The following is a 20,252-nucleotide window of genomic DNA, read 5'->3' as shown; positions in this document are numbered from 1 at the left end:
TTGTTTTTTGGGTCGGCAAATTACGGTCGTAAAACACGACTAGGCATTAGTATGTTCATCTGAAAAGACTCGGAAAGTTCGATACTCGAATTACTTAAAGTGATGAAGATTTTGATCCATGAAATCCATTTGATCACGTTAGGTTTTATAACCCAAGTTAATTGATATATTCGGTTAGCAGAAATTGGGGATTTTTGTTGCAGTTAAATTGGAACACGTCGTATACAAACTATATAAAAAGTTTTAATATATAGTTTTATAAATAAATAAAATATTATTATATCCAAGATAATATCTAATCACATCAAATCAATATAATAGTTAAAAGAAATTATAATATTTTATCCAATCATTATAATAAGCTTTTTACATGATATTTTTAATATCTAGTTCTATGGAGATTGTATTGTTGGTCTAATCGCTACGTGGATTTTCTCATCTTAAGCTTTGAAGATTATATTTGATTCTATTTTATTATTTTTATTGGTTATTTTAAATATCATGATTTTTACTTATTTTTCTTTTTTTATTATAAGATTTTAGTTTTTCTTACTTGTCAGATTGGTTTCAACTTATATAAATGCTTGGAGAGATAAAAATAAAATAAGATTTTAGGATTTGTGTGTTAATTTTATTTTAAACAATATCTTGTCTCTTATGCTTGATTTTTTTTTAATTACACCTGCATCATTACTTACACAACCAAATCAATTCAAATCTAAGCTAATTTTATGATCAAGTCTCTGTTTAAAAACACGATTGAAATTGTGTTTCTTTAAACTTTATTTTTTTATTAAAAATTATTTTTTTATTTTAGATTATTTAGATGTGTTGATTTTAAAAATAATTTTTTAAAAAATAAAAAAAACATTATTTTGATACATTTCTAAACGAAAAGCATTTTGAACCGCAACCGCTACCACAGTCCCAAACAAGCCACAATTTCCATTTTTTCATCTCCATATTGCAAAGTTCAATTTTTTCACCACCGAAACTTATTCGCATCACAATTTCCTCTCTATCCGTTGAGCTCACTGCAATAATTAGTTTTCCCCCAATTTGTTTTATTTTTATTTTTTTAATTAGCACAATAATTTAAAAGTTTTGATAAATAACATAATTTAAAAAAGATTTAGTAAAATAGCACATTTTTACTTTGTCATACTTTAGAAATGCGACATTTACTAAATGTCATCATTCTCAAGCGTGACATGTCATGAGCTTAAAACCCTCCCCAGATTAAAGAATACAACAGACACAAGAACTCTCTCTCCCCACCAATGTTCTCCCTCGCAACATGTCATGAAATTAAAACTCTTTCAAAATCAAAGAATGCAACAAATGCAGCAACTCTCTCTCTCTCTCTCTCTCCAAACCAATGTCCTCACCCTTTATCTCTTTAAAAACTTGTCAAACACTTGTTTTTTTGCCCTTAAAACACCCAAAACTTGAATCCATCCTAGTGTACAAGCATCCTTGGATGTTTTTCTCTTTAAAATCCATATTTGTCATGGTTGCCACCGTCACCTCAGCCTTTTTTCTAATCCTACAAGCAAAGTAAACATACTACATTGCTATGAATTTGTGTTTGGTTTAGTTGAAATGAAATAATTGTGTAGGTTGAATTTAGAGTTTGTTGAATTAATGATAAATTAGTTATGAATACAATCAATTAGTGTTGATTTCATATAGTTGAACATGAAAATAAGTTAAATTAATTACGAATTAATTGTGTTGTTTTTAATTTTGGATAAGTTGTTGAGTTAGGAATTTTGTGTGGATTGTTGGAATCATCTAATAATGCTATCGACTATGCTTGATGATTTCATGCAATAGAGCATAAATACGGTACAATTATGATGAATTACACGTTGCATTGAATTGTTGATAAGATGTCGAATTTGATATTTTCTTTAAATTATTTTAATTTGCTATGAATTTTGGTTTGATTTAATGTAATTGAACATGAAAATATCAATTAGATTTGATATCATGAATTATATTTAATTTTGGTCCAGTATGCTTTTGCGTTATATTTTTTGGATTTGATTGAATTTGCTATGAATTTTGCCAATTAGAGTTGGGGTAATGCAATTTAGTTAAGATTATGTCCAATTAACCAGAATCTGATTTGTTTTTCCTACATAATGTCTAATAACATATTTATGTTATGTCATTACGGTGGTACTATTGTTCCTAGTATGAACGGTAGTATCATATACAATGACATGAGCAATTTGTTGTTAAATGATAATTTAGACATGTCATATGTGGATATGAAAGAAATGTTTTTTCATGGACTTGGGTGGAATTATAATAATATTGATGTTGAAATAAATGGAAGGTCTCAAATTAGTAAACATCAATATTATCTTGTACCGATTGTATATGATGACAATTTTAAGATAACGATTGATTCTTTCATCTAAAGTAGGTTACACATAATAGTATTGTATGTAATTAGTCGAATAAAATCTTTGTATGTAGGGGTAAAAATAATTTATAGTCGGATGATTTGCTATAAAGGATTAATGATACTATAGGCACTTAGTCATAGACTTATGCTAGGAGGGTCAGATTTGGAGGTGGGACAAACATTCAAGTTTAAAAATGAATTGATTAATACAATTAAACAATAACAAATTGCACATTCAGTTGAATACCGAGTCCAACCATCGAACTCTATATTTGTTCAATTGCAATGTAAGAGTTTAGAAAGGCCTCGTGATTTAAGTTGACAATCGGATAGTTTACATGAAAAACACACAAATGCATAAGTGAGTGGTAAAATTGTAAATAGAGGCAAATGACTTTTTTAAATAGGCTAGAACAACCCAAAACATCCAGCAACAATGGAGTTTCGTTTCTTCATCTTTTCATTTGAAATTTTTTAGAGAAAACATCTAAATATGGTAATATTTGACTGAAATCAAGTGGGTTTTTGAAGGAAAATGTCATAACCTATTTCTGGGTTATTGCCCACAATTTTTACCCTATTTTTTCAAAATAAAATAATAATAGTAAGAAGACTGGTATTTTGACAAAAGTAAGCTGAGAGTATTTCAAATGTAAAAAAAAAATATCAAGCTGCAATTTTAAATGGAATCAGGAGCCTAATTGTACCTCATTTTACCTAAAACTAGAGAGACAATGCAGATTCAAGGTCAGGTTACATGATTATTGGATGAATCAGCATAAAAATTAAGCCTAAAGACATAATTAGATTTTTAAAAGGTCAATTTGTTCAAATCATGGGCCAAATTAAAGTTTAATTATATTTAAGAATTAATTCGGGTAATTCAAGGATTTAATTAGGTGCAAGGACTTAATTATATTTTAAATGGGCTAAATTAATTTTATTAGGGGCTTAATTGGTGAAGAATTAAGTTCGGGGGCCTAATTTGGGCTTAATTGAGAAGATTGAAATTTTAGGACACCAAATTTAATTTTTACAAAGTCAATTGGTTCAAATCAGGGGTTAAATAACAAGAAAATCAAAGTTTTGGGGTTAATTAAAGGCTAAATTGAATAAATTTACAGTCAATGACCATTTTACAAAAGGCGTCGAACTATAGGGACTCGATTGATTTAAATCAGGGGTGAAATTGAAGAAAATTAAAAGTTAATGGTGAATTGAGGGTCAAATTGCATAAATCCAGGACCAATGACTAATCTGAAAAGGATGTTGAAATTCAGGGCTGGCATTGAATTTTAGCATGGGCAAAATTGTATAAAATTGAAAGTTTATTGTCAATCAGGGGTGCAGTTGAAAGAAATTAAAAAATGGAGGACCAAATTCAACTTTGGCCACAACCCTAAATTAAAACCTTAAAATGTCCAAAAAGGTGCCATTTTGAACCATTAAAAAAAAGGACCAAACAACGTGTCGTCTAGTGATTGTTCATCTTCTTCTCCATTTAAGCCAGAAAAAGCTGCTCGAGTGACCTCCTTTCTAATGCATTTAATGCTTTATTTATCCATTAAATTTGACAAAACTTGCACGCAAATGATGGTCTAACATCTGACTATACCCCAATATGGTCTTTTTTAGTCAATTGACACCACATCGGCCTTGGCACCACCTTAAAGTTGTCAACCCAACTAGCCTTTCTACAGCAACTTTTTCAGGTCATGATGGCAACTTCGAACCAATGGTTGAGATTCTTCCGGTTCGAATCAAGGGCCAAGATTAGACACCACAAAAGACAACATGTCCCTCTTTCACCCTCTATAAATAAAGGTGGATTCCATTCCTTGAAGAAGGACAAATCATAAGCCAAAGTTGAGAGGAAAAAAAAACCATCTTTCTGCCTAGTTTTTCTTTCCCCCCTCTCGGCCACCACTTTGGCCACTTCCTCTGCCACGCCTTAACCATTGTTGTCGCCACCAACCACTCGCCGATCTTCCCTACAATACTAGGAACCCCTCTTACAACTTTCCTCCTCTGACCAAACGAGTTTCCCCCCTCCAAAACACCCCTCGCCACTGCATTCTATATGCAGTGGCCATAAAAATTAAACTCATGGTCACTAGGCTAGGCTGTTAACGACCCAACTCGACTCAGTTGGATCCAGCCCAGATGGTTAGGTTAGTCCACCCTAATATAATAATAATAATAATGTAATGATATTAAAAAATTCAAAAAACATTATAAGTCCTTTACTTGTGATTTTCTCGCATGTTTTTCTACCAATTTTGTGTAATATCAGGTTGTAAATTTACTCTGTAAGATACAGATCTGGTATTAAAATACCCGGTTTTCTCTGAAACATTTCTAAAATAATTTGATAATTCAAAAACAAATCTCAAAAATTTTAAATTAAATTCCTCTTTTAAAAAAGCAAAAAATATTTTGTTTTCATGCATACGGCAAAATCGTAAAATTTTTCTAAGCATACTTTTTATAAAAAAAATAAAAACAAAAATGCATCTTTCTCATGTTTTGAAATGCAAAAATGGATATCGTAACTACTTTATGATTATCCGTTAGAGATTGGCCAAAATATCAAAAATCCTTCACTAATCATTTTGTTCATTTTATATTTAAAGTGTTAGGGTTTTGCTGTAGACTTTTATATTTGGAAGTGTAAAACTACACAATAGAGTACACCCTCAGGTATTAAAGATACAAAGTACAAAATAAATATGATGCTAGAATTTAGACTATAGATAGGTTAGGATTTAGCCCGATAAGATTGAGACTTCCTCACGAACAGAGATCTACCTTGAATTTTAGAGACAAGAACAATGAACAGAAACTCGACCTTGAAAAATAATCAAACAACAATGCAGCTTACCTCAGGTATGGTGCATTGGGTAATGCATCTTTTCCTTGCACAACCAGTCCCTTCCGTGGGCTCTCACAGACCATAGATTTTCTAGTAATCATAATATTAGGTGGCGATTCTTAAACCTTATAATCATAACTTTATGATTATACTCAATACCCTTTCATTTCCTAATATCTCTCAAGAGACTTAGCCTGTCATTTGACGTCACCCTGCGACAGAAAACATGATATAAGTGAGTTGTGAGGCTAAAACAATTAAGAGAAGAAAGTGAAGTTCTTAGATAGAGAAACTTGGGTCTAAAAAAAAGGATGAAATTGGAGAAGATGAGCCAAAAGACCACTTTAAATCCATTCTAGACATCATGAGTAAGTGTTATTATAACCAATTGCTTTGATTTTTATGGGTAATGTAGAGGATTTGAAATTTGTGATGTAGTAATGTTGAGTTAGGGTAGGAAAGTGTTGAAATAAGTGTTTGTTTTGTTGGAAATCATGTTTAAATGAATTAAATATTGTTGTTGATGAATAAGTAAGTGATCTTGGCCTTACTTTCCTTGTAATTATGGATGATTTGGAAGGATTGAACTAGTTAACTTATAGGTTTGTGATTGAATTTAGTGTTTGATTGAATAATGAGTTTATATATGCTACATTTGCTATGAGTTGAGTTTTTGAACATGAATTAGGATTGGGTAATGTTGTATTATAGAAAAAATTAAAGAAAAACTCATGAATTACACCACGATAAAATTCAGCTAAATGATGAAAAGGGGAAATTAAGTTTGTTAATTGAGTGGGCGTGCTTTGATATGAATTTTATATTTTTCGTGTAAGAAATTAATAATGAAAAGTGTAGAAATAATCATGGTTAGGTCATGAAGGATATTCGACCATTTCACTTAAAAAGGGAAGGAATATGTTGATTTGAGAACTAATATTGCTTAAGATGATTTATTGATTATCTCATTGAATATGGTAGATAAAGTTTTAAATGAGAAAAAAAAGGAACACCTATGGCTCCTTGAATGGAATTCGGCCATAATAAAGAGATAGTGGGAAAAATGATTTCGTGTGGGGTATATTTTTGAAATTATTTTTGAAACTTGAACTTGATTGTGTTAAAATGACTTTAGAATGAATAAAATAAGAATAAATTCCTTGAAAAATAAATTTCAATTTTTAGCTGAAAACACCGGATAAAAAAAAAGAATGATAAGAGTCGTCGTACTAAATGAAACTATGTTGACGATAAATGTTATATAGAGATATAACATGTGTAGAAATTGGTCAATGGGTTAGTATATCTAAAAAAAAGAGTATGTTAGTTGTGACAATTGGCTAAAAATAGGTATTTAACTGTTGAGTGATGTATTTGCATGCATGATTATATGTTATTGCGTGAATAAATGAACATACTCTGAGTGAATGCTAGATTCAATTTTATAGATGATTATGACATTTGGAAATCAAGGACACATATTAAATTTTATAAATGCTTGTAAACATGTGTTAAATGGGAACCAAGATAATGTTCTTAGTTTGATTAAATGTGCTTACAATGATTGAAAATCCTATAGGCACAGGGAAAGTATGAGAGCTAGACAACATACTAATGGAACAAGATTCATACACGCTCTAGGTAGGTGCTCGACACCTTATTTTTTAGAATCTTTAAATGATGTTTTGTATAAATGTCATTCTTTTTATAAATTTTTTTGTGTTAAGGAATAATTGTGTCGCGGAAATTAGGGATATGGTATGATGTAAAATGTTATGGTTGTATAGAATGTGATATAAAATATTTAAATGCTTTATACATATAGGGTAAGGTGTTAATAAAAGAGGTTAAAATATGATGTTAAAGTAATATTCAGATGAGATAGATAAAGTACGTATGAAGAAATGTAAAATGAGCTAAATTATAGAGATGATATGTAGGTTTAAAAGTTAAAAGAAGATGATGAATTCATAAAAATTTGGTATCAAGGTTTAGAATAAAAGGATGGATTATAACAAGTAAGACTTACGATACGAATCAAAATATTTGAACATAGTACATTACTTAATTTGGTAAAGAAGAAAGTTATTACAACAACAAATTGATTAGTCTGCCTAGAGGTGGAGATTAATAACATCAATGATACTGATAACCAGCATTGATTTATCAATTTGCCCAAATGTGAAAACTAATGGCATTAGTAATACTAATGATCAACATTGATTGATTAGTCTGCTCGAAGGTGGAAACTAATGGCATTAGTGATACTGATGACCAACATTGATTGATTAGTTTACCAAGAGGTAGAGATTAATGGTTTTAGTTGATAATAATATTGGGAAATTATTTGATTAGTCAACCTTGAGAATCGTGACTAATGATATAAGGTGTTTTGATTTCAGTATTGTATAGTTGGCCAGGATGAAAAGATGGTGGATTACGAACTAATTGTGAGAATGATTGTGGTGGGATCTTAAGTATTCCAATGAAAGGTGGTGTTTGATCCTTGTGAAGGATAGAGAGAAGAAATATCCTGGTGATAAGAAAAGTGGTGTAAATGGTAGTCGGACATACAATTCATTTTATAGAGAGGAAGAGAAGCCAAGTTGATAACACAATATCAAGTCAAGATTAAAGTTTGTTTTGGTAATATGTTAGGGTGGGAAAAACACCTTTTTTGATAACATGATAGTGTGAGAATCGTGGTTGTTTTACTAATAGGATATGTTTATGAAATAAGGTTGTTCAAACAATATATTTTGAAAATAGAGATGGAGTGAATACGAGTTATTGTAAGGTCAAATTAAGGCGCAAAAGAAGGCTAAAATAAACAGCCTAAAAAATAGTATAAAGTAAGTCATTTTGGTAGTCTTACAATAGAAGAAAAACTAGACAATAATGACTAAAAGTGGAAGATACTACATTGTAGAAAGGTTTTAGATGTAGGAAAGTAAATGATTGTTTGTTGGTTTATGTGTTTAAGTTAGAGTTATATGTTGCATGGAAATGGAAATGGATGAAACATGTTTTGAATAGGTGTATGGTTTAAACTTCTTAGAATGTGTATAATGATATTAATTTTCTTTAATTGGGTTAAATATATGAATCGAATAAGAATCAAAATATGATTCTTATAATGAATTCCTTAGTTATGATAACTTTGACTTTACTAATATAAGGGAGACCCCAGGAGTTGGGAGTAGCTGAGAAGAGCATCAGGTTTCAAAAAGGTGCTCAACACCTTATGCCATTTTTAGAAAGTTATAAAATTTTGTAATTGCAAATTCTTTAAGTTTGTTTTTGTATGTTGATTATTGATAGTATTTTTTCATGTAAATAAATTCGGTATAGTATAATTAATCAATAATTTTTAATTGCATTTTGTAAATTTTATGTTTAAATACTATATACATGTATGTGTTAAATGTAATGTTTGAAAATGATATTTTTTATTGAAGGATATATGATAATTTGTGTGATGGGAGTAACCTTAAGGCTATCATTTTATTATATTGGTTGATGGTTCAGGATGATTGAACCAAATCATACGTGTTAAATTGAGATGAGTTCTTCTACAAGTTGGGTTTTTAGGAATGTTACTTTTAAATAGAAACTCTATCGAAGTTTTGGTAGATTTAATGACAGTCTAAATTGATACCAAACATGATTTTAAAAAAGGAATTTAAGGATTATTGAATTAATATAGAAAAACAAATTACCTCATTTTCTTATGAGTTCAAGACTCAAAAGCTTTTAGAATTGTGAGCTATTACAAGCCTTTTTTATTTTCACTCGAAAGGTGTGGATGGTTTCCACTCATTGGTGCGTGACAATCACAGGCCAACTACTTTTTCTTTTTTTTTTATTCATTAAAAGATTAATTTGGCTCTAATTGAAATAGATTATAACAGAAAATCCATGATCAAAATATCAAAATACTCTTTGACCCCTTCTTTAATTTTTTTACTTGAAGGGAAATGAAGTAATTGTATTTTTTTTTAATAGAAAAAGATGGAAACACCCTCTTTTCCATTATTTTTTTGTTTATTTATTAAGGGTATTTATATAATTTAAATGTGTAAAAAAGAGTTAATAGATTAATATGACCCCAATTAATTTTATAATATCAAATGAATCTTTAAACAAAAACTATTTTACCCTCATAGAAAGGTTATTTGTTTGTTGTAATGAAAGCAAAGATGTCATAATTTATTAGTGGATTTTTTTCAATTTTATCCTTCAACATTAGATTGGTTAGAAACTGGACTTTATGATTTTTTTTTATTTTTTTTGTTAATTTTTTTAATTTAACCCTTCAACAACACAATTTTCTTTTTTCTTTTTTATTTTTTTCAATTTTATCATTCAGTATTATGTTGTTTTAGGAATTATGCTTTATAATTTTTTTTAGATTTCCATTCTGTTGGGTTATATATCGGTCTCATAGATTTTTTTATTTCAACCTTCAATATTAGATTTGTTGAATTTTTTTAATTATTACTATGAATTTATCTTGATTTCATAACACAGGTCGCTGGTTTAATAGGTTGACTTAGGTCAGGTTTTTTTTACACCTTTTCTTCTTGATTTTTTTTATTTCATCTTTCAACGCTCAGTTGGTTGAAAACCAAGCTTTGCAATTTTTTCTTATTTGTTATCTATGAGATTATCCTAATCTCATATCCAAGTAACAAGTTTTGTAATTTTTTCTCAATTTCAATCTTGAATATTAGATTCATTGAAAATAGAGTTTTATAATTACTGTTTTCTTTTTATGAAGTTATCTTAATCTTAATACCAGGTCGCGAGCTTAACATGTTAATCCGGGTTGACTTATATTTTTTTTTTAATCGATCTTTTTTTCAAATTCATCCTTCAACATTGGTTAGTTGGGAATTAGGTTTCATATTTTTTTTTATTTCTTTATACGGGGTTATCCCAATCTCATGACCTGGATTGCAGGTTTGACAATTAACCCGGGTTGACTCAGGTAGGTTTTTTATAATTTTTTTAAAAAAAATTTTAATTTCATCCTTCAACATTAGGTTAATTAAAAATTAATCTTCATAATTTTTTTGATTTGTTTTCTATAAGGTGATTACAATCTCATGATACAAGTTGTAAATTTAATAAGTTAACACGGATTGATCCAATATTCAATCGTCTTATTATTTGAAAAAAAGGTTCGATCGATTCAATATTTAATTGTTTTATTATTTGAAAAAAAATATTTAATATATCATCTTATTAATATTAAAAAAAACATGGTATACAATATACATTATATTTTGAGTTTACAATTTATTTATTTATTTTTGTTAAAAAGCATCTAATCAATGTTTAATTTTTTTTATGTTAAAAAGGAAAATCTAGCCTGCATCATTGATCTAGTGATGTTACAATTGTGTATACCTAACTTATCTATCCCAAGTTGCGAGAGACGAGTTTCTTGTGTTTAAAGAAAACTACATTGGTAAAATGTCATCAGAAGCTTGTGCTTTTGACGGCCAAATAGATAATAATGACAGGATCCGGTTTGCTGGCCTCTGCTTAAAAATCCAGGAAGCCATGGACTGACGCTCATGCTCTCCAAAATTTGCAAGGCCGATCATGTAGTAGGTGTCTTGTTTTTTTGTGGGAAGGCGCACCTGTCATGCTTGACGATGACCCAGGAAACAATGCACAGGGACATGCAGCTTTCACATTCAAAGCCAATGGGGACCCAACAGAAAGGCATGGTTGGACTTTAGCAATCAAAAGAAGAGAAATTAACAAGAACAAGTAGTATACTATTGTAATGGATGAGAAAAGTTGTAGCAGCTGGAGTGCTGCTGGGGCGGTGGGACAGAGAGAAGAGCAGCTGAGTGGCTGTGAAAGAATGCCTTTTAAGGCATGCACTCGGCTGTTGCATCCCCCCACAAGCTAGCCACTGCTAGCCAACGCTTCCTCCCAAGAGCTGAAAATGTACTTTACATGTTATTTTACTCTATTATTATTTTAAAACTCAGATTCAGGCAAAGATTCTTTCCTTTGCTTTTTTGCTAATATTAGTATTATATCTTATGGAACATGTTCTCTCGACATACTTGTCAAAAGAAGAGTACCATTTGGTTAAGACAGTGTCCTTTCTTTATTCTTGAATTTGTAGTAGTTTTCCCCCTTTTAATGTGTCCCCTTTTACTTTCTTTTTGTCTTAATGTCCCTTCAAAATAGCATTGGCTGACTCTTTATTTGATCGAAAGCCATGGCAGCCCTTTCATCACCAAATAGCCTTCTCTGCATATGTTGACAGTGTGTCCAAACCCATTTTTATTTACTTTTTTCTTTTCTTTTTCGTTTCTTCTTCTTTTCTATTCCTCGACCAAACACCTTAATTCTCGGAAAATATTTTCTTGGAATTCATTTTCTCCATAATTCACTTTCCAAAAAACACTACTTTTCAGCAAACAAACAGGGCCTAAATATAAACCATTGATTCATAAAAAAAAATTACAACTCTCTATCATGATTAGCTATATACTAAGCATCTCTTTTAATAACGTTGACAATAACATACGAACTTTTTTAATTTAAGGACCATTTACCAAATTGTGTATCTTTATGGCTAATTGATAGTGTGGTCTTCCACACCAAATCATGCATTAAAATGTTCTTTTATTGAATATGTTTGTTATATGCTACCTCAAACTTTTTCTGCTAGTAAATGGTTCAGCTACAATAAGTCTTATTTCATTCAAATCATCTAGCTCTACTACTATAGCATACTAATAATCTATACTATCTATATCATCTTATACAACTCTTTTAAGTGACAATGAGAAACATAGTATCATTATCATAAGTTAAAGTAAATGGTGAAGTTTCTAAGGCAGTTTTATGTGAAGTCTTATATGCCTATAATACTTCAAACAATGCATTATGTTAAGCCTTGTCATACCTTAGTAGATGTCACAATGATTTGGTTATTATTGGATTTTGATGTAACAGTCTAAATTTTCAGGACAACAGGACAACACCCAAACTAGATTATGGTAAATATGGGAATTGTTTTTTCACAATTTGTATATGTAAGTCTATCACATAATTTATCGATATTTCAGCAAAATCTCTCCATTTACCAAAAGTTCCAAGTTATTAACATTAACCTATTATATTTTTATATTTTATTTCTTAATTTTGATCCAATTTCCCATACAACAATGCACAACATTAATTTGCATAAAAAAAAGCTTAAGACATATATAATATAAACGTATAATTTAAATTCTCTAAAATCAAAAGTTTATCATTATATTATAAGTTACCCAAAATTCAAAATATTTTTTAAAAAAAATTAACCATGTTATGGGCCTATAATAACACAAACTCAAACACTAATGGCTACAAAACTAAATGAAGAGTAGATGAACTTAATCAATATGAAAAGGAGTGTAGGTTCTCAATCAAAATAATTTAAAAAGTATAGGGACCAAATAAATAGGCAAAACTCCCCCTTTCAAAATCTCTCTTAAATATATTATTTCCTAGATTTACTCTTTAATTGTGAAAAAGAAAAACAAAAAGAAGGAAATTTCCTAATCAAAAATATCAAATTAAAATTACCAAATAAACAAGAAAATAATCCAATTCATACAAGATTTAAAATTGGGAACTTAGGAATTGGAGCACCAAGATTAATTTAAGTTTTTCAAAGCAAAATACCCATATTGCCCAAACAAAGTCTTGCCGAAATTAGCACCAACATCGGTATACTGTATAATATGTATATTCAATTTCTCTTCATTCCAGAAACGACAAATTTTCACTTTCAATGAGAATAAAAGGAGATTAAAAAGTTATTGTAAGATATACTTATCAAGATATTAGACCGAGACCAAACATAAGATCGAAAAGTATATGGTATACAAATAAAATTAAAAATCATCTCGATACCAGAAAATCAATTATCTGGGCGGCTTATCCTTGGCAATATATGAATTCGAAAGGCTTCGAATCCCGGTGGCGTTTCCACCACCCATAGTCTCACCGGAAGCGCCACCACATCTAGCACCACAAGCTCAGTACTACCGCCGCAAATAACACAAACTCTACCGCCACCAGCAGCAATCTGCTGTGCTCCAATAAGCCTCTCTGACTCCATTATACGCTCCCAGCAATCCCTTTCTGGATCATATTTTCTAAGCACGCCTTTGGCTTCATCCACCACATACATAACCTCCTCGTCCATGGCTGCCACGGGTCCTCTCCACCCTGCAACCATACCCTGTGGCATGTCCTCCCATGTGTCCTTCTCAGTGTCATAAACAATCCCTTCTTTAGCTGCATCTCCTTTCATATTCACCATACAAAGTTTCCCTCTCCACCCTACTGCATCAATAGCATCCCTACTAAATCTCCCGTTTTTTAGTTCTTTAACCTTTACCCATTTCCATGTGGTTGTTTTATTGCGGATGTTGGAGATCATGGCTTTCTGGTTTTGCAAATCCCACTTCTCCAATGACTTGGCCACGTCTGTGTTGTATTGGGATCCGATCCCACTCGCCACATAGACCGTGCCATGTGCCGAGCCAGCAGCACACCAGCGGCGAGGTGTGGCGAGGGGAGGACCAAAGGCCCATGAGCCTGAAAGTGGATTAAAAACAAGAGGGCGAGAGAGAGCTGGGGAAAAACTGTGAGAAGTAGCAGCAAGAAGTATCAAGCGATAAGAGGCGGAGATGGATTGTATAGGAAGGTCACGGGAGATAAAGGAAGGGTGGCGAAGGATGAGATGGAGTGGTGGATCTGGTGGTGGAGGAGGGAGAGAATCCCACCGGGAAGAAATGGGGTCAAAGTTAAAGAATTGGATTGAGTTATTATCAGGAAGGTTATGGTTTGTATTCGTTGATGATAGCACTGCATACAAAGAGAAGAAAGGAGGGAAAGAAGGGGAATAGATTAGGCGACGCCATGAGTGGCAAACAGAGTAAAGAGTGGAAGGGTGAACAAGGGAGAGACAAAGCTGGGCTATGTCGTTAGGGAGACCTGGTATGAGAGGCTGTTCTAGGTGGCGGTGGCCGTCTGTAATTAGCTGTCGACGTTTGGTGGGGTTTTCGGTGGTAGTGTCAGTGATGGAAGTTTGGATGGAATTGGCCATGAAATGGAAGGGAAGGATTTGTTGTTTGGGAAGAGCTTTAATAATGGCCTTTTTAGTTTTTACTTATTTTGAATTTTTGTTTTTGTTTTTGGCTTTAAAGATAAGCCATAAGGAGATCTCATTGGTGGACAAGTGGGGATCTATAAGCGTGTCGTGGAAGATGAAGCCCAAAGAAGCTAGCACAGCACATCTTAAGGAAAAATAAATGGCAAAAGTAGCGTAGGAATTGAAAATGTAGTAGCTGGCTGTCGTGCGAGAGAGAGAGAGAGAGAGAGACAGGGATGTAAAAGATTTTAGGGTTTAACCACCTGTTTGAATTGCTTTTCAAATAGTATTTTTTAAAATATTAATATTAAAAATAATTTTTTTAACATAAAAAATATTATTTTAATATATTTTTTAAATAAAAAATATTTTAAAAAACAATTACTAAGATACTCTCATGCATCCCCTCCAAAATAGACAGCCAATGAGGACACTATGTAATGGCTTTGGCTGAGTTTGTTTCCCAGAAACTAATTTTCAAAAAATCATTTTTCAACTTTCTTGTATTTATTTGCCAGTAGAAAAGTTAGTCAACGGAAAACACTTTTCAGTCAAAGAAAAATTTAGCTTGGTTTCCAGAAAAGTGTTTTCCTTTTATTTTGGGGGGAAAACACTTTCTGGATGTTGTGAAAAATTTAGAAATGTCATTATATCAAATTTAGTCCTTAAACTTTTGATTACTATATATATATTTTGTTTTGAATATTTGTTTTAGAATTTCATCCAACTCATTTTCAATGACATAACCAAACACTGGAAAATATTTTCCAACTTATTTTTCATTACACTACCAAACATCAGAAAATAATTCACTTTTCCGGAATTCACTTTCCAAAAAAAACTACTTTCCAACAAACAAACAGGGCCTTAGATTTTGATAATATTTGGTTGTTCTTCAAAATATTTTTTAATTTGTAAAATAATATAAAAATCATCTAAAAATATAATAAAATTAATTTAAAAAAGTACAAATATATATATATATATATATATAAGGAAAAAAAACTTTTAGACGTGTTCCAAACGCTACCTAAGCAATCAATAGGAAACACAAGTAATAAATGAGAAAAGGTGGAGCAGCTAGCGGAGGTGTCAGCAAGCTCATGATGCTCTGTAGCTCTACGTGAATGAGAAAAGGTAAAGCTGTTAGAGGAGGTGTCAGCACGTAGAGTTGTTGGAGTTTAAAATTCCATCCTTTTTTAAAAAAAAATCGTAAAAACTTGTTAAATTATGCTTATTTTTCTATATAAGTTCTTAACTATATTTTTTTACTGTGCTACTTTCAGTAAAAAAATAAAACAAGATGCGTGGTTGTGAACAAATTTAAATATTGTTTTTCTTTATTTTAATTTTTTTATTTTAAATTTATTTTTTTGTTTTTAAATTATTTTGATATGTTAATATTAAAAATAAATTTTTAAAAAATAAAAAATATATACTTAAAAAAAAACACTTTAATTGTTTTCAACATGCAGTAGCTTTTCTAATGCATAAAATCTCTCTCCTTGTTGTTAAATGAAAGCATATATGGCCGCAAATATTTGGTGAAGATATTATGAGCTACATGTAGTGTAGTGACGTGTAAAAAACATCAGAACTTATCAGCGCTAATTCCAGTAGGACCAAGAAATCTAGGGGTGGGTTTCTCTCGATTTGCATTTCCTTGGTGAAATTCTTGTAGACGGTGGTACTCTCTTTTTTTTATGTTGAGTGATCGACTTTCGTACGTTTTTATTGGTTAGCAAATCATGCTGATTTTTATTTTATTTTTTTATGTTAATTTTTTGAGTTTATTTAAAAAATTGTAAATTTTAAATCTGATTTGATTTGGTTTTAATTTTAAAAATTAAATAAAATTATCTCAAAAAATTAAACAATAAAAAAGACTATATATAATCAAGGAGACCAAATTATCTATTTTTTGTTTTAGAAAAACATAACACAGCAAAAATAACTTAACTTTTTTTTTTTGTTTTTATCCATTTAAACTTGTTTGATCTTAATAAAAGCAAAACCTAATAGAATAATTCACTTTACTTGTGTCATTCATGGTATTAGACATAGTTTTTAGATCCGGCTCGGTCCAAAACTAGGGTTCTGGGTTTTGACCGGGTTGCCCGAGTCAAAAAAATTTTTAAATCAAAACGATGTCGTTTTAATAAAAAAACAAAAGTCAACAGGTTGCAACCAGGTTTTTGACCGGGTCTTGCCGAGTCAGTCGGGTCACACCGAGTTTTATCTATTCCTAATTTTTTTTTCAACTCGATCTAGTTTTAGTTTTGGGGTGGCCGGATCCCAAATCAATCTGCGGGCCGGATTTTAAAACTAACTACCCTACCAGTACAGTAGTAGAAAATTACCACTTGCCACGTAGACATGCGTAAAATATTATAATAATAAGAATAAGAATAATAATAAAGATGGAGTAATAATAATAATAAAGATGGAGTAAAGAGTAGGTGAATCTGAAAAAGGAGATTTTGTCGTATTGGTGTATGACCACAACGAAAGGTCCTTTTTGTCACGTGAAATCCACTATTGCACGCATTTGCCGCCTTCTTCGCCTAATCGGTGCTCAGCCGCCGCCATTCGAGCTCGGCTTCCCAAATCGGCGTTCTTTTGTTTACTTCTCCTAGTTGTTGCGCCCACGCATCATTGTCTAGAACGATGATTAATAGATTATGAACACGTATATATTAACAAAACCAACAAGAGGAGGTAGATTTACTGTTTGATCTTACTGTAAAACACTGTAATCGAATCAATGTTTTTTTTTTTTAATATTAAATTTATTTGAGATTATATTTTATAATTTTTTAAAATTTACTTTGTATAAAATTATTTCGGTTTTATAATTTAAGTTATGAAACTGGGTTAACCTAAATAAATTTAATTTTTTAAAGGTTTTTTTATAAAAAATTGTTTTTTAAAAAAAATTATCATTTAAGTTATGTTGATTAAGAATTGAGTTTTATAATTTATTTCAATTTTTTTATGAGATTATCTCAATTTTATGACTCAGATCATATGTTTGGTAGATTAACCTATGTTGATTCAGGTTATTTTTTTGTTATTTTTTCAATTGATTTTTTTAAAAAAATATATCATTTAAAATTAGATTGAATGAAATTAGGTTTAATAATTTGTTTTTATTTGCTTCATACGAGGTTATCAAAGTCTCATAATTCGGATTGTGGATCTAATATATTAACCTGAATCGATTCAATATGTTATTATCTCATTATTTAAAAGAAAAAAAATGTTGTCTTGTAACACGAGACAATAATATTCTTGCTATGTATTGTGGCTAAACTACGTTTAATACGTTCTAGGTGAGTATTCACAAAGTGCTTGTAAATGATGTTTAAAATTGATAACTTTGGTACCAAATATATTTGTAAATTAAAATAATTTATTGATTTAATATAATATTGAGTGACTTTTAACCATGATGTATCCCTATACTCTTCAATGTTTTATTATTATTATTATTGAATCCCTTTATTATTATTATTATTTTTATCTAATTGTGTTCTTGTATATTATGTCTTTGATGTGGCCATCTATCAGTTGACATAAAATTTAACCAATAAATGATGACACATGTTCATTTATATTAAAAAATATATAAAAAAACCTTTTAAAATAAAAATTTAACTTTCCTGATTTTGTATAAATGAAAAAAATGAACTTGATATTCTTAAAAAATTAAAAAATATCAATTTTAAATCTAATTTCTTCTAATTAAGATTACTATAAATAATAACAATACATGTTAACATGAAAATAAAAATACAATCTTAACATCATCTTTAATTAAAAAATCAAAATCAGTAAAATTGATCATCAAAGAACATCAGAGGATACTCTTAGTGAAATCTAAGGAGAACTTGTTTGTTTTTGTATTTCAAGAGTGTTTTTCATAAAAAAATTATTTTTTTCATTGATTCAAATTAAAAGTTTTTGGTGTTTCAGATTATTTTAAAGTGTTAATATTAAAATTAATTTTTTTTAAAAAAATATTATTTTAATATATTTTAAAACAAAAAAAATACTTTATAAAATAACCACTACTATACTTTTCAATATTTTTTTTTTAAAAAAATAAAACCCAAAAGTAGCATACCGACTCTTCAAATCCCATCAAAGAAGACTATATGCAGTGTTAGAATTAAATAACGTTTAATAAATGACAAACAAAGAGTCTTATTAACTAAAACAATAATGTAAAAGAGACTTGTAACACAGCCATAATTATATCGAGAGCAGACAATCAATTGGTTGACTTTAGCTTAAAAATAATAATAAAAAAAAAGTCAACGACAGTCGAAAACCACATCGTAAATCCATGTCCATGCCATACTTTTGAATTTACTTGGCAATAATTAAGAGTCTAGAGAGTGAAACTCTTTTCTTGCCAACCATAAAAGAGCAAAAATATTATCCACGTGTATATAGTGTTCTAGAAGAAGGGATTGTTTCATTTTTACTATATTTGTTGTATTGTAAACAAAAACATAAATTCAATTCCAAGTTTCCTAATCATAAAATAAAAATATCTATCTACGTTTTTTTTATTATGTAAAATAAAAATTGAATTTGTATTTCAAAATTACGTGTGAATATAATTATTGAAAAAAAAATGATAAATTAACTTGAAGAAATTCTTGATCATCAAACTAGAGAAAAAAAAAACTAAATAATATTGAGTCTCAATTAATTTTTTATTTATTTTAAGAAAATCTAAAGTATAGGTTCCAAAATCCTTACTCTTATTTGAAATCATGGTAAATATTTAATAAAAATTGCTAAAAATTACTCTTGACAATATTATTCTTTTTAATATATTAATGAACATTAGCTTTAGACATAATTCATTAAAAATTATACTTGAAAACAGTCACTTTAAATTTTGATTACTTGAAAGTATGGTTTTGAAACTCGGCCCAATGGGTCAACTCGGGATCTGACTGATTCGGGACTGGAACCGGGCCGGGTTGAAGAAAAAATAGAGGCAAGAAAAACCAGGTGTGACCCGGCAAGACCCGGTCAAAAACCCAGTTGTAACCCGTTGACTTTTGTTTTTTTTTATTAAGTTGACGTTATTTTAATTTAAAAAAATAAAATTGATCTGGAGAAGTAATATAATATTCTATACTTTCCAATAAGAAACCTTGCGCTCACATCAAATCATCCTTTTACATGAAAAGACCTCTAATGCACTTATGTCAGGCTAAGAGTAATTATAATTATGCATGAGAACGTAGATATGTCACCAACTGGCTGGAGGCTATGAGATTAATGATTTTTCTTTTCTTTTCTGATGATTTGCTACAGTGTATATATTAAAATATATATTTTAAATGTTTTATGTTTTGAAATATATTAAAATATATTTTTTTATTTTTTAAAATATATTTTTAATATTAATATATGATATAAAATTACTAAAAATTTCAAAATTCTTGGAAACTCTGATTTTAAAATATATTAAGATAATTTTTTATATTTTTAACTCTAAAACATGAAAATTATTAAAAAATATTGAAAAAAACTAATTTAATATTTTTTTTTGAAGTAAAAGGCATTACAATGGTTTGATGAGGCATTGGAATATTATAACTCAATTCTTTGACTTTCTGGTTATAGATTTCGAATATTGAATAAAAATCATAATAAATCGATTTATTTATGCACTAAGTTACATAGTTGACATAGATAATATAACTTACTTGATTGTCGTTTTTTATTTTTAGCTATTTAATTACAGCTGTTCAGAGAATAGA

The 20,252-nt window shown here is 29.8% G+C and overlaps 1 protein-coding gene across 1 annotated transcript; it reads right to left on the bottom strand.

The window, feature by feature from the left end:
• Window positions 1-13,019: 13,019 nt before the first annotated feature.
• LOC7488159 (F-box/kelch-repeat protein SKIP25) lies at window positions 13,020-14,551 on the bottom strand. The gene has a single exon (XM_002314184.4). The coding sequence runs from the start codon at window positions 14,419-14,421 to the stop codon at window positions 13,228-13,230; it is 1,194 nt and encodes a 397-aa protein (XP_002314220.1). The 5' UTR covers window positions 14,422-14,551; the 3' UTR covers window positions 13,020-13,227.
• Between the last annotated feature and the right edge of the window lie 5,701 nt (window positions 14,552-20,252).

The sequence above is a fragment of the Populus trichocarpa genome, chromosome 9, assembly GCF_000002775.5.
Source record: "Populus trichocarpa isolate Nisqually-1 chromosome 9, P.trichocarpa_v4.1, whole genome shotgun sequence".
NCBI classification, from domain to species: Eukaryota; Viridiplantae; Streptophyta; class Magnoliopsida; order Malpighiales; family Salicaceae; genus Populus; species Populus trichocarpa.
The sequence above is the reverse complement of the archived record's forward strand: the minus strand, read 5'-3'. Positions and strand labels throughout refer to the sequence as shown.